General features: G+C 41.9%; 1 protein-coding gene across 5 annotated transcripts in view; it reads right to left on the bottom strand.

Moving 5' to 3' along the window:
- SPAG16 (sperm associated antigen 16) overlaps positions 1-15,352 on the bottom strand; it is a 388,703-nt gene that overhangs the window by 49,407 nt on the left and 323,944 nt on the right. For 2 of the 5 annotated variants that reach the window (XR_013953855.1, XR_013953856.1), the window contains exons 16-17: positions 1,076-1,199; positions 286-400 (exon numbers count right to left, since the gene is read on the bottom strand). The exons of 2 other annotated variants lie outside the window; for them this stretch is intronic. Coding sequence is in view for 1 of the 3 variants with exons in the window: in XM_080600562.1 (XP_080456688.1) it covers positions 1,132-1,199 (68 nt within the window). In the remaining 2 variants the exon portion in view is untranslated. Of the gene's footprint in view, positions 1-285; positions 401-1,075; positions 1,200-15,352 lie in introns of those variants that run through there. One more of the 5 variants, XM_080600562.1, reaches the window with a different exon arrangement.

Here is a 15,352-nt window from a genome sequence, read left to right as displayed (position 1 = left end):
TACTTACAGACCTGAAGAAATACAGGTGGGAAGGGGCATACTCGAGCCTCCCCAGAGCACAACACAGAGCAGCCAGGTGGGGAGCAGTAAAGCCCAACTGAACAGAGTAGCTCAGCTGTCCCAGCGCCTCAGCAGGCAGGACAACCCCCTCCCTTCCAGTCCCTTCAGCAATCCTGGCCCCAAATCCCCAAACCGCTATGTGGGTGGCAGACAAGCCTCCTTGGAAAAGCTGATCTTAAGTAAACTCTATGCCATGAAAAGTCTTTTTATTCCCATTCCACGTACACAGTTCGATGACCCAGGATTGGACTCAGTGCACAGTTGGTGTTCATGATCCCTCGAGTCTCAGCACTGGTGCAAGGCAAGGTCTTCTGCTCGCAGATCAAGTGGAGAATGGCATCTGGTGGAGGCACATGTTGGACAGAGTAATGACTATTGTTCGGATTCAGTCTATAGCTAAAATAAGCTGTAACACAAGCCAGGCACGAGGGAAATCCATTCAATAAGCAGCCTGAACAAATCTATGTTCAATTAATGTAGCTTTTCAAACACTGTGACAGTGTTTGTGCTCTAAGAAGATGGTTAAGACATTGCTGCCACCAATCATTACGGCAGTTCTTCCTCTCGGGAAGCAGTGTCAGTCCAGGAAGGGAGCACAATTAGCAGTAACGAGAGTATGTGGGGGAGTGCAGGATGAAAGGCAAGACTGAAATTACTGCTGAGGCATTCCTTAGGAGGAAAGGAATTCATGAAGAGAGGATGAGGACATGGAAGCGAAAGACAGAAAAAAAAGGAAAGAGGAAAACTTGAGAGACAAAAACATGCAGAGAGGGGAAAAGGGCGGGGAGAAAATCTGGAGGAAAATCAAACAGAAAAAAGAGCTAGAAGAAGAAAAAAATACGGCACTGTGATCCAGGGTATTAATGTTGTCTGATTTTGGACAGATTTGTATCGGCTGCTTCCTCACCCTGCCCTCCTTGCCACATTTGCCCGCTTCACCCAGCCCCAGGATGCAGGGGGGGCATTTCTGGACAGCCAGTTTCTGCCAGACAGAATATATTGAATATATACGTACTGAATTCTGCTAGTTATTCCTCCACACAGCACTCACGCTCTTTGTCCTCTCGCCAGTCACTTGTTTTCCTGAAACCTTGGGGACTGTGCTATCTCCTGCTGTGCTGCCCCTCCTTCCGGTTTAGCTGCAATTAGCAAACAGGTTATTAAAGGAGGATTGACAAACTCGTGGAGGCCCTGACAGATGGACCAATTATATAAGCCTTATTTCCTCAGGCATCCAGGCTGAAAAGAGGACAAACCACGAGGAACAGGAATCATGCTGAGAGTAAAGGAAAAGTGCGTGGGTAGGTGGCTGAAAGGGAGGGCAAGGGAACGGAAGACAAAAGGGGTTGCTACAAGGGAGCTGAAAGGAAAGGGGATGAGCAGCGGAAGGTGGTGATGTTCCTGGATGGGGTCTGGAGCTGCGTGTCAGCAAAGGCAGCGGGTTTTGAAAGGAGAATCACCTGGAGCTGCGAGGATGCTCTGTAATGACAGCAGTGCCTGGGAGAAAGGCTGGTGGGAACGATCCAGGATGTCAGGAAGGGAGAGAAAAAGTTAGGGGATGAGGGGAATGACGGGGAAGCTGTGAACAACTCCTGAAGTCTTCAAGGGGCGAAGAAAAAATGAAGAATAGAAGAAATCTCATTTGCACAAAGTGAGATTCACTGAATTCAATGTTGCTATGGTGATTTACACCACCTGAGGACCCAGGTTCAACTGTTTAAGGTGATGCACATAATTATTCTTTTTATTTTCCCAAATAAGTACTCGCAGCCCTGCTAATACATAATGTGTTTCATAATTCAGAATTGTGCCACGGTTTGACAGATGATTGATGTACTCTCATTACCAGAGCTAGCAGTAGTCTTAACTGGAAATGTGCAATTAAGAAATATGTTATGAAACAAATGGCCTTTACAGCTTAAACAGTACCTGAAGAAAATGTATTTTAATAGATAAACACAAAAGAGAAAAGAAGCAAAATTCGGTCTTTAGAAGATTGGTTTCATTAGAGAAGTCGAGGAAGGACAATGACAAAGGATGGTGCTTCAAAGGTGACAAGAGAGAGCGGCGTTATCCTGTGATGACAGCAGGGAGCCAGGAATCCAGTTCACAGTCACCACGAACTTCTCAGGCAACTTTCTGTGAGTTATTTAAGCCCCCATGCTTCCGCTTCTCAACTTGAGTAACTGCTGGAACTAAACTTACCCTCAGGATGTATTTCGAGACTCGGGTAATAATTCCTAAGTGCTGTGAAAAGTGCTACATCATGTAAGTGAGGAATGTCATTATTAAAATTGCGCTTCAGAAATCATCGCTTAGCGAGCATTTGTTCTAGAGCTAAAGCTGCGCCAAAACCAGCATCAGCCTGCAAACGGCAGCGCGGGAGGAGAGGCACCGCACGCGCAGGGAGAGCTTCAGGAAGAAGCTAACAGAGGACATACACCACTGGGAGGGGGATTTATTAAGGAACAGCGAGGAGTGTATGTAAGCTTTGGAAGAATCATTAATTATGAGAGGAGCTGGCCTCTCTCCATCCCACTTTGCACAAAGAGTTAATAGGCTAAGGCCATTGGAAAAGGTGCTAAACTTTATTATTATTATTATATATATATATTTTAAGAGAACACCCTATTTCTGTAACCCCTTTCTTAAATTTTAAGGAAGCCTCTTGTGATTGGGAAGCTTTACAGAAGTTATTTGTTATCTCTCTCGTCTCGCACATGGGACGAACTGATAGCACTAGCTGATATTGCCACGTGAACACGTAGATGACTGACTGTGTAATGCAACGGGGTTACCTGATGCTATGACTGCCTGCTCATGTGAAAAGCTTGTTAGCTGTCTAGTTGTCTGGCAAAGCTTAACCAGCTTTGTCTCCGAATTCAGGCAGAAAAATTATCACCTTTCTAAAAAAATTCAGCAGAAGAGGCAATAGTTTTATGCAATAGATATGTAATTATCCTCTTTCAAGATTTCATTCAAAACGCTGTATTTTGAAGCATTTAAGCAATGTTATACAAAGGTAAGCCTTTGAACTTATTTCAACCTGAAATTTCAACTTCCTTCGAACCCACATAAGGCAAAAAGATTATTTTGGAAAACAATAATAAAAGAAAGATTTAAAATCCTTCCTCTGGTCTGCGAGTTTCATGCAACAAGAACAAATGCAAATAAGACTATGTTGTATTTGTAGTGCAGAAATTATGTATGCATGAACTGAAAAGCTTACTGAGACACATGACAATGCTGAGCCAACTGAAGGGGAAAAGCTAATTTTGATTCCAGACGTACTTGAAAAATAGAAAGTTTTCCACCTTCTATGAAATGGCGAGGAAAAAGGTGTTATAAAAGGTCTTCAAATTGAACGTTGAATTTGTTCATTCAGCAGTTTTTCTGCAATACAGTATGTGCCTAACCTTTAGAGCTGGGATGCCTCCCGAGGGAGATGCGTCTCTCCAGCTGAGAACCAATGGCTTAAACCACATACTCCTGCAGACTGAAAATGGTTATATCCTTGATTTACCTGTTCCAGGATGGCACCTCACACAGCTTTTTGGAGCAACTGACAAATACTTGCCATGTGCTCATAAATCTTATTTAGGTTTGCTCCAATTGCCCACAATGGAAGTACATAAACTGCTTCATTTATCCGTGACACAACAAACACAAAGCCAGGATTCGAAGCCAGTTTTGTGGTGATCTGCAAACTACTTACTTGTCTGCAGCATACATAAAGGTGCTGAACTTGCTGCCAGTGTTGGGGCGCCCTGCTCCCCCTGAAGAGCAGATCTGTGTCTCAGGAGAAACATAAACTAAAGAGGAGACAGAGAAGGGACCTGCAAACTAAGTGACTGGAATTAGATGGCAGTTCTGCTTTGCATGCTTCCTTTCTGTCTTAAATAAAGCAGCAGTCATAGCTGATTACTGATCCCAGCTTGTTTTTTTGTGGTGTTACCCCTTACAAAGTCATGAGAAAGTCCAAGCACTTCTGTAGGGAAAAAAAATAACCCAGATCCTTGATCTGCTTGTGTCGAGCCAAGGTTTAGTCTGAAGAAACAGAAGTGACACTTCTGGCTGTTTGGGGGGAATGCTGTCAGATAAAAAATGTCAATGATCAACAACCCAGAATAGCTGCTCTCACCTCCACCCAGGTGCCTCCCCTGCTCCCCATTAGCCTTTTTATGCAACTGCTGGGACATCAGCACTGGATGGGGCTCTTAATTGCTGCTCTAATATTTAGTAATAATAACCAGAATATGAATAACAAAGGGGCATAAATATTTGGCAGCTTTGCACAAATCTCTCCCACAGTCCTAGCGTCTTTCAGGGTTCAATAGCACACCTTTCAAGCTGGAAAGTCAAGTCAAAAAAAGCATTCGGTGAGTTCTGGAAAAATAAGGCATATGAAAATCACTGCAATCAATCTGAATTTCTTCCTGTTAAAATCTTGCCCAGTCTTACAGCTTTGTTTTGTTATTTCTGTCAGATCCCCAGATTCATCTTGTAATAATGTGCTCTCTCCCCAGAGACCTAGCCAGTGCCTTTCATCAGCAGCAGCCTTCCAGAAGTTCCACTTAGCTCACAAAGCAAACACAATGTTTGGCATAATATTTCAAAAAAGGTCATACTGTGCTTCCTAACTTAATGGCCATTTATATTGCTTTACAACATTTAAATTCACACTCTGCTATCAAGTGGAGCCATGCCATCTAAAAATAAATGCTTAAAAGCTGAATAAAAAAAATAATGCCCTAGATACCTGAGTTTGGAAATGCTTTCTGCTTATTGGAAGACAAATTCTGATGCCCTTCTTCACAAGTCCTTTAAGTCAAGGGCAGGTCCACCGAAAATAGCAAGACAGATGCTGAGGCCCTTACCCCAAGGTACGGGATGGTGCCACAGGCTCCCAAATACCCATCACCTACCTTGGGGGCTCACAGGGCCACCAGCACAGCATCCAAGCCCCTTGAATTTTGTGCTGATTTTCATGATTCCCCTCTGACAGGAGGAAAGGGCTCACTCCTGTGTGGCCCTGGCTGCCAGCGGGAAGAAATTTTGTGGCAGCTTTAGGGCTGCTCCAGGATGCGGCCGCCCAAAGATCAAAACAGAAGTGTTTGCACATAGGTAACCACTTAAACACTGCTGGTGATGCTTCTTTTGCTGAAATGGAAATGTTTAGACCTTGGCTTTTGTTTTCTGACAGGCAGTACAATCTGATTAACCAGCACAATGAAGCTTTGTGAGATTTCAAGTAAGCATGGCCTGAAAATACAGCCAGTCATTACAAGTCCTCCATCAGCACCCTTACAGACACCCAGAGATAAAGCTGCATTCTCTGCATTCATTCATTTAGACACAAAACCAGCTGAAAGGCATGAGGCATTTCCCAGCACCTTGAACCATCACTGATTTCTGCTGAACCAGCATATTCGTGCTTGTTTTACCAGTACAAGTGAAGTAGCTCCACGAGGAGACCACGTACATCGAGGCTCTGAAGTGACAAAACTGACGCACAGCTGGTGCCTGGCTGGTACAGGCACATGGGGCACAAGCAGGGACACCGCTGACATTTCCCATGATTTTGCTTATTTTGCATTCCTTTTGAAGAGATTATGCTATGTAATTTTCTGTAATTTTAAAAATCTCTGTTTCCTACCAGAAAATAACAGTGGTTAGGTTAATCCAAAAAAGTTACCGTGAGTCTATTTGATAATTAGCAGTGTCCAGATACCATGCAGTTACTTCTGTATTTCTCATCTCCTGTGAAGCCTGAATTCTGCTAATGCTGGTATCATGATGGATTATGTACATTGTTTCTTAAATTAAATGCGTGTTCTACATGAATTGTAAGTTTCTGCCATTTTTCCTTTGGGATAGTTATGAAAGGGTTAAGGCATGTATACAAAAGGCCACCAGAACATGTATCCTAAACATCCTGGCAAGCTTTTCATTGACATCCAAGGACTTTAGGTGAGAAAATCGGTATGTACTGGAGCAATCCAGGAACAAGCAGTTGCTCTTTGTGCTGCCATCAAGAGCATGAAGCCACTGACGCAACTGAAAACTCCCATCTGTATAGCACTGGCGGTGGGAGACAAAAATGGAACAATGCCTTCTCCTTCCCTTAGATGACAGCAGTAAGAAACCCCAAATTTCTCCAATATCTGCTAGATCTAGATAGAAAAGTGACAACAGTCATCTACAAGACCACATCCTGCAGACCTAATACTCTGCAGACCTGGTATCCAGTGCTGAGCAGGCCGGGAAGTGGCCAAGAAACTTTTTTTTTTTTTTCCAGTTGTAAATATTCTGAAAACTGTATAGCTATGGCCCTGTCTAATTTAAAAACAGGAAGTCATGCAATCACGAGATGAAGCAATGAAGCCACCAGCAGAAAGCCTGCCAAAAAAGATCTCTGTGACTTGGGTGCAGAGAGATCACTCCAACCTAGAGCCAAGACCTCCCCAGCACTGCATCAGCCCCAGACAGCAGCTGCCACAGCCTAACGTCAGGACAGAGCTCAGTATCAAGAATCTAACAGGGGCTTTTGATGCTAAAGATGCAGTTTTCTGGCAGCTGTTCAAACCCCCAGACAACCTCACCACTGGCTGTGCAGCAACTTGGTGATATTCCATAAGCACATAAACCAGCAGCTGTCTGCCACGAGACAGAACAAACATATTTTCAAATAAAATAATCTTTCTCCTGCTACAAATAGAGACAAATACTGCAATATTCCTAAGTTAGTAGCACAAGTCAGGAATATAACAGTTGTGATAAATTATTTCGTCGTACAAACTTTCTTCCTTTGGGCACAAACTACTTCCAGCATTTACAATTTAAATAAGTAAATTATATTCTTCTACGAACAGAGAGAGTAACCCAGAAATCAGATGCACAGTCATCCCCCATCACATTTTTGCAGATCTGTAATGAAACATTTGAGAAACCGTATGCCGCCTCTGATCGTGGCCGTTGTACTCATTAGTTACGCTTTTGCAAGTAAACTTTCAGCCACGGTGCCAATTAAACCTACTTAGTTGTGTTTGGAAGTTAACTAACAGTAAATTAAAGTTCTGGCTTTCATGCAAATTTTTTTCATCCATACATTAAATTTGTCTCATAGTGGCATTTCAGAAGAATTTTTCTTAAATTACTTTTGTCTAATAAAGGAAGCTACTGAAATGTCCCTTGTGCTTCATTTCTTCATGTCATTGAAAGAGATTCTTCAGGATATTTTAGCTAATATTTTCAAGGAATCCTTTCCCTCTCTTCATATTTCCAGTAGCTGTCCACATCCCACTACCATTAGTAGAACTTCCATCAAAAACTGGACAAATAAATCCTTCAAGCCCCTAACTGACTTCACTCCTGTCTCCTCACACTCATGGGACAGCATTATTCCTCTTCAGCTAGCAGCTACCAGATGTGTTAAAAGGAAGAGAAATGAGATAATCTAGTCGTCAGATACACAGGTGTATCTAAAACAGATTTTTTTGTCACATTAAAATATTTATGTTATAAAAATGAATTTAAATTGAAATGCACTAGTAGAAAAAAGGTGAAGAATAGTTCGGGAAAAAAAAAGTCGTAATTATTTGTCAGGTTTTAAGCTAATTAACTGATGGACCACAAGCTTTTTCTATGTCAACGACACCGAAGACACCCAAGGACAGAGGAGTGCAGTCCTCCAGATTATACCTGTAGAGTCACAGTGGCTCTACTTGCATTAGCTTTCCTATGCACCTTGACCAGATCAAGAGTCAACAGCAAAAATCTACCTCGCTGAATCTCCGAGGCCACTGGCTTTGCTGGAGTTGGAAGAGACTTGAAACCTCCACTGACCACAAAATGGCACTCAAGCTTGCCAATTGCTTGTTCAGGAGCCCATCATGATTTCAGGAGTTGTTGGGAAGAACAAGGAGCCACTAGAAATGGAACACGATCAATTCGTTTTGGTAACAGCTAATGTAAAGAACAGTTGAGGTCAGCTGTAAAATAAAGCCATGCCAGCTTACAGTAAGCAATCTGTGCTACAAAGCTTATGGAAACATGACATTTGTGTAAAATTCCACTCTGTTTCAACAGAATGACACCCAGAAGGATGTCTGGAGGGAACGTTCGTTTACACAGCAATGTAACACACGGTTCTGGGTTGCCAGTCAGCTATGTGATACAACTGTTAGAGGTTTTGTGTGTGTGTGTGTGTTTTAATGTATTTCCTTTTAAAAAGTGTTATGCTGATGTCTTCAACTTGCTAGTGGACCACTGCAAACAATTTCCTGTCATGTTAACTATGTAACTCTAATGGTGACCTACTGAATGGAAGCCAGTGTGAAGTTGTTACACCAATTACTACCCAAAACAGACAAGAAACAGCAAATGACCAATCATTCTGAAATAAAATGTGTTTTAAGTAGGTTTGTGATGGCCAGATCCTTTCTGTATGCTCTACTGCACGCTAGCACGTCAGAAGCCATGACAAATAAAGAGATCACAGATCTTTCTAGTTTCTTCTGGTATCACTTCGAAATAATGCTCCATCTGATCCTCTAACTATATTTAAATTAATTAAAACCCATTCATCACTTTAAGTTCTCTGAAGTACTTGAGGATTCAAAGTCTGTTTTTCCTGCTTTATCAAACTTCCTAGTTTTCTGAGTGGATAGGATGTGACCTATAAATTACCATGACGAATAACTCCATGAGTAAGAACTTGGGTCAGTTTTTCATTAAAATTAAAAGGCCCTGATTCTCCGTTGTCAGATTATTAAGTGCTGCTGCAAAGGGAAACAAAGCGCTGTCAAAGCAGAGCAATGATATTTTACATCCAGCCTGCCCTGGTGTAAGGAACACGTCATGTTGTAGGACACTGTGTAGGCAGAACCATTACACTCTTTTTTTTTCAAGGACAGCAAGTTAAATTCTGCTGTTTTAACCTTTATTCAGAGGGAAGAAATTTCTTGCTGGTTGAAATTCACTTCCATGAACACACAGGGTCAATGTACCACTTAATTCCTATATAAATCTTCTGAAGATGGACAAATTTCAAGAAGCACAATGGTGTATCATTTCTGCCAATCTGAGGGAGAAGCAGCGTTACTGATAATTCCTCCTTCTGATCCAAGGGGTTTGAAAATCAGAGAAATGCGAGCAGGCTGTCAAGTTATGGAGACTGCTGGTGAAAGATAGATTTTAGGGTATTTTTTAAAATGCAGCAGTGAAGCCTCCTGGCATTATTGCGCATTTTACATGGACAGAAACTACCAACAGTGTAAGATGTAGCTGAGTATCCTTAAAGAAACAGTTTAACATAAACTAAAAGCAAGTTCAAAAGCAGCTTGAATACTCACAGGACATGATTTTGCAACTCCAAGTTATACCTTTTCTTGGTGAGGACAGCTGCTTCCATGTGGAAGTCTGATGGATGCCATGTGGAAGCAGTGAAAATGGATAGAAACAAAGTATTAAGTGCACCTAGGAACAGACATAGAGAACTGAAACAGATTTCTCTAAATTATCACCATGGTCATTTGTAAAAACGATGAAGGAGGAATGCTCAGCTAGAAACGTGATGGTTTTCCTTGCCGTCTCTGTGGTTTGCACATGGCCTTGGTGTTAATGGGAGGCACAGGATAAAACTCTCCATCACGCCACGGGGTCTCATGGTGCTTGCAGACTGAAAGCTGCTTTTAAGCACAGTGAGATTCCTCTCTTGCCACTCTCGTCAGAGACAGGAAGCACCTTCGCATCTCCAGCCTACCTGCCTCTTCTCCAGACCAGTCAATTCCCAGATGAAAAGGGAACACATCTGACAGGGCGGACATTTTCCAAGACAGTTTCTGGCTAGAAAGAAGGCAGAGGACTGGTCAAGAAATAGCAAGCTCTTGTCCTGAAAGTAGAGTTGTCAACTACAAAACGCCTCCCTGGACTCTGGGATGAGGAGGGAACCACAGGTGAGCCTCTGTGGTTCAGCTCTGCAACTTTTGTGCTGGTAGATACTTTGCAAATTTGGTGGTTATTTACTGATTTATAACTGTGCCCTTCACAGAGAGATTTACAAGATTGTATAAAGCAGAACAAAGAATTGCTCTAAGTATCTCATCTCCAGTGAGCAGGCAGAAGGAATTTTTAATGTTTGACCTTACACACATTGAAAGCGTAATATAGTTTCATCTGTTTTCTCAAATGAGAGAAACATCTATACCAAGAAACTGCAGAGGACATAAACAGTACATGAAGTGAATTACCTGACCTGAAAAACAAGGCTTTGGGCAAAGATGTGAATATTAATCAACATATGAAGATAAGGAAAAGCCAAGGAATGAGGATTTTTTCAAGAGAAATAATGAAGATTTACTTTTTTATCGGGGTTTTGTGCTAAAAGGGAGCTAAGGATGTTGCCTGAATAAAGATGTGAGAAAGATGGATGGCAGAGAAGTCTATTAGATATGTTACTCTACTCTGAATAGTTCATAAATAGGTAACGATCAAGACAAAATCATAACACAGAAATACTGTAATCAAAAATATCACATGCAGATCATATAGAGCAGTATTATATGTAACATGCTATGACAAAGAACTTAATTAGATATGTGAAGGCAAAAAAGTGAATCAATTTATTAAACTCACACAGTTTTGAACAGTAAATTGCTTAGAAGGACCTTCTAATGATTTTCTGACGTTTTTTCTGAAAACACCAGTTGATTCAGTCCAACACCAGACTAAAGAGTGAAACAAAACATTTAAAGTAGTATTATCAATCACTTCCAAGCTTTAGCACCCAATAGGATTTACTGAGGGGTATTTACGTGCTAACGCGTGGATACAGATTGAGTATCTGCCCAGTCTATTCCCATATCGTGTGGGAAAGAATTTGGACAAAGACAGCTCCCCCAAAGGAAGGAAATGTTATGTGTTACTGGTGGGAGCTGCCGAGCTTTTGGGAGGCTGTAGGGAAGGGGAGATGTGCTCAGCCTGACTTACTGGTGGCTGTCGGTGTCCCTGGAGATGCTGGTTTAAGGTATCGCCCTAAGCCATTGCAGGAGATGCATGCTAACAGGTATGAGGTACGCAGCTTGGCATTTCCAGGAGCTCAGCGTAAAGCAAAGACAAATGAGTAAGTAGCTGCCTTTTGGGTCTTGTGAAGAAAAAGGGAACAACCTAGCTCGCTGAGGACAGATGTCAGCCTTCTAAGTGCATGAATATCAGCTAGTTCTGCGTATTTCATTGACCTGAAATACAAGTTCTGAGTCACAATGTGAATCTTTTGAACCTACATGCTCAAGCCTACTATAAAGATATGTTTTTAAAGAGAGGGTTTTATAGTGAGCAGCAAAGCATAGTAATGATTAATACCCTGATTGCCAGCAAGTGCTCTGAACAGCTCTTATTCTACAGACACTGACATTCTCTTGCCAAAGAAAAAACACAGTGGCATTTCACGTTAAAAAAACAATGCTCATTGAAACAGAAAAAGCACTAGCTGGCACCGAGAATAACAAATGACAAGGTCAGCTGAACAGACACAAACAGTACAGAACATATATGCAACATACTCTGTGAAAATAAAGCTTGCATTAGTTAAACAAAAAAGGTATTTCTTGAAATTTTATGATTAAATGCAATTATAGGCTCTTAATCAGCATCTTTAGCAGGGTTACTAATGGAAATGCATTAATTAATGCTGGAAACCTATAATTTTCGTCTAGTTTTCATCGTGACTGTTATTGCAGCTCTGCTGTCCAGAAGAACACCCTTAACATCCAGAAAACCCAATCAAATCTCCACATCGAGCTTGAGACTACGATTCAGTACTTCAAAATCTGCAGCGAGCATCTTCCAAATCTTGTTGCGGGGATGGAACAGCAGCAACAACAACAGGAAGCCAAGTCATCCTTTTCCTTTACCTGCTGCATCTATCCGAAAGCAAGGAGAGAACAGCTCCCTCTGTGCACCCCTAGAGGCTTAGGGTACTCCAGAAAGCCAAGTCAAGCTCAGCCCAGGATATGGGTAGCCCTAGAGCTGGATTTCCTAACCTCTGCCCTGAGGATGCCAGCAGCCTCTGAGTCCTTGGCCACAACACGCCAGCTCCTGTTGCTGCCTCTTCACTGCCATATGTCACTGCGATCACATCCTTGCTTTCCTGTGCAGAGGTACCATCAAAAGTAATTCCTGGTAGCTTATACGTAAAGGTTATATTAAAAATTGATGGTTTAATACAAAGAGCTTTGATACACCTCAAGGAAACTGCAATTAAGCAAGTGACACAAGCAGGTTAACTTTCAAAAGTGTATTTGGAGGCTAACAGTTTGTCATAAGGTCAGAGCTATCAGGTAATGAGGGACTTTGCCATGCTGCTGTGGGAACAACAGTGAACAAAATATTTTGTGTTAGAGCTAAAACCAAAACCAACCAAACAAAAACCAAGTGCAGGCCTTAGAAATACTTTCACCCCCATACTCACCATTACCTAAAATGTAAAAAGAAGACCAGCGAATCAGCCTGACATCACATGTTGTATCTATTCAAAAAAGCCCAGGAAGGAAAAAGTAAGAATGTGGAAACAGAAAGCTGAACACCATATGGAGTGGGTTTACCACCACGACAAGCGAGACTCAGCCCTTTTGAGAAAAGTCAACTGATTTTTTTTGACTAAAAAAAAGCAAATAAACTTTATCTGGATGCAAACTGCTAGATGAACTGCTAGATGGAGAAATCAGTAATTTTAAAAATACTGGAATTAGCAACAAAACGTGCTTAAAAATCTTGCCGAAGGGGACAAAATAAGACGTGGTCCCAGAGGAACTACCAAATGGGAAGAAAGTTATTAATGCTAAACCTCCAGGACTGGTCCACAACTCATTTCATTTAGCATTTTCATCAGTTGTCTTGGCACAACAAACAAGTGTCAAGCTAATTAAACATTAATGGCACAAAGTTAGGTGGCAGTGACCACACTGATGAGGACTGCAATTGCAGCCGGATGATGCTAAGGACCGGAAAAAAAAAAGGAATGAATAATGATGGTAAGAAGTGCAAGGTCTTGTCCTGGAGATTAGTATGAATTTAGGCTATAAACTGAGAGTACACGAGGTATGTTGGCCGCTCACGGGAAGATGATGCTCCTTCAGGGTGGTAGAGCCATACACACCAGTGTGATGCCACCTTCTGCTATCACATCAAGGCAGATTGGCAGAACAGACCGCACTGCATGGGTTAAAACTCATTTGTAATGCCCCGCACAAATTCCAGGTCCACGTGTTCAGAAAAGACACTTTCAACCTGGGAAAGGTGTAGGAAAGGGTCTTCAGGGAACTGAAGGGCTGATCTTATGAGAAGGCATTATAAGGCCATAGTTATTGATCCCCACAAGGCAAAGGCTGACAAAGGGTCCAACTGCTCAGTCAAATTCTGCTGCAGATTAAATACCAACAAGGAGAAAAGGGCCAATATACATAGGAGAAGAAAGGGTATGCTTACTTTGGGGCTGGGACTCTGAATAAAGTTTCTAACTCTCTGGAGAGAAATGTTCTGAAACTGTCTTTTAAAAGCTAATAATTTTTAAGGTGAATTTTATAAAAAAGGATTATCTGACATGTTTGCTTGCAATTACAGAGAAGTAAACATGCTCACCCACGAGAGCTGCCTTTTACTTCTACATTCTCTGTTCCTAATGACCAAAAGCAGTTCAGTAAAACAGATGGAGCTTCGTTTCTTCTGCCAAGCCTTCATCTGAACTTACAGATCTCAGAGACCAAGACAGTCAGAGACAAAAATGGAATGTGGTCCCTATTCCATCCCGCTGTGCTCCACCACTTCACCTCTAACGGCACGGTGGCTAGACCTCTTTGGAGATGCCTGCAATCTCCCAGCAAACTGGCTAAAATAAGGCAAATTTTTTCTGTTTTGTTCTGAGTGTTTTACCGGTTGTGTACATCTGATTTCCCACATCATTCTGAGTGAAGGCTTTTTAAAACTTACATAAAATCCAAGCGTGCATTACAAGAAATGGCTGTGTTTATGATCTGACATGATGTCAAATAATTACATATTAATGTGGTTTTAAAAACGACTGTTTTTCATCTGACTGCAGTAGAAGTGCTGCATGTTCTGCCACACACAAATCCAGCAATACCGGGTCTTGCTTTGGAACAGGGTGGTGTGAAAGAGTGGGTTTTTCACCTGGCTTTGCAGAGTACTCACTCGGTATATGCCGCTCTCCCCGACTGCTCTACATTCTGGTCAGCAGAGAGGGTTATCCCGTGTCACCAGGAAATGTTACATGACAGCCCCGCAGACATTTCCAGCTCCACAGGTTCACTGACGGTTTAGTGACCGGAATCCAATATAGTTTTACAGTATCACTAGGAAAGAAATCTACTTAAGTGTAGGGGTTTTCAACAAAGATTTCACATGCTGAGTGTTTCAAATGTATATTTTGGTGATGTAATCATGAATGTTAAGTGGTCTAGTTTTAGTCTCTATTAAAAGCTCTTAAGGAAAGCTTAGATTTCATGTTTCTGCCTTGTCCACTACTGGCGTTTATAATCAAAACGAAAGTCGTGGAATAATGTTTAATAAGAAATTATAACTTTAGTTTTTCTCTCCTCTCAATTTATTAGCGAGACTTTTTGCTTTATTTGCACTTGGTCAAAGAGCAATCACTGTTGGGAGACAGAATTATTAAAATTGTCCTGACCTGTTTTATTTCCCTCCTTATGAGTGGATATCCCCTAGAATTACACTAAAATACTCTAAGCTCTGCTTTCATAAATCACAAGCCTTAGAGAGCAAGGCAGCATTTAAACAAGGTAAATCTTCAAAATGCTGAGTAATGTCTTTACTCCATCGATCTCTTACACTGTCAAAATATTAGCTTTTTAGTACACCACATTTTCTGTGCCCTGTACAGCAATTACAATGGGACTGAAGGGAAAGGCAGCCTGATAGGTTATGCTCTTGCATGGTCTCCAGATTTTAATGGGGCTGACAGTCTCAAGGACTCTCCTCCCGCAGCACAGGTGCTGTTTGGCACAGTATTCCCCCCCCAGCTGTGACACCACGCAATAATCAAGTTCACCTATTGCTGAAAGAAAAAAAGAAAGCCGCAGCAGCAAGGAGTAAAAGTAGAAAGCTGCATATAGGCTAGGAGAGAACTGTAGACCCCATCAAAACCTGCACACAACCAGCACAGGTGTGTTCGGCAGCACCCCTTTAGCTCCCAGCTTTCAGGGGCTGGTGGGCTAGCCTCACCCTCCTGCTCCCAGGAGAACAGCAGCACCCTGCA

The sequence above is a fragment of the Anser brachyrhynchus genome, assembly GCF_964034855.1.
Source record: "Anser brachyrhynchus genome assembly, chromosome: 7".
Taxonomy (NCBI): domain Eukaryota; kingdom Metazoa; phylum Chordata; class Aves; order Anseriformes; family Anatidae; genus Anser; species Anser brachyrhynchus.
This window is presented reverse-complemented; position numbering and strand designations above follow the sequence as displayed.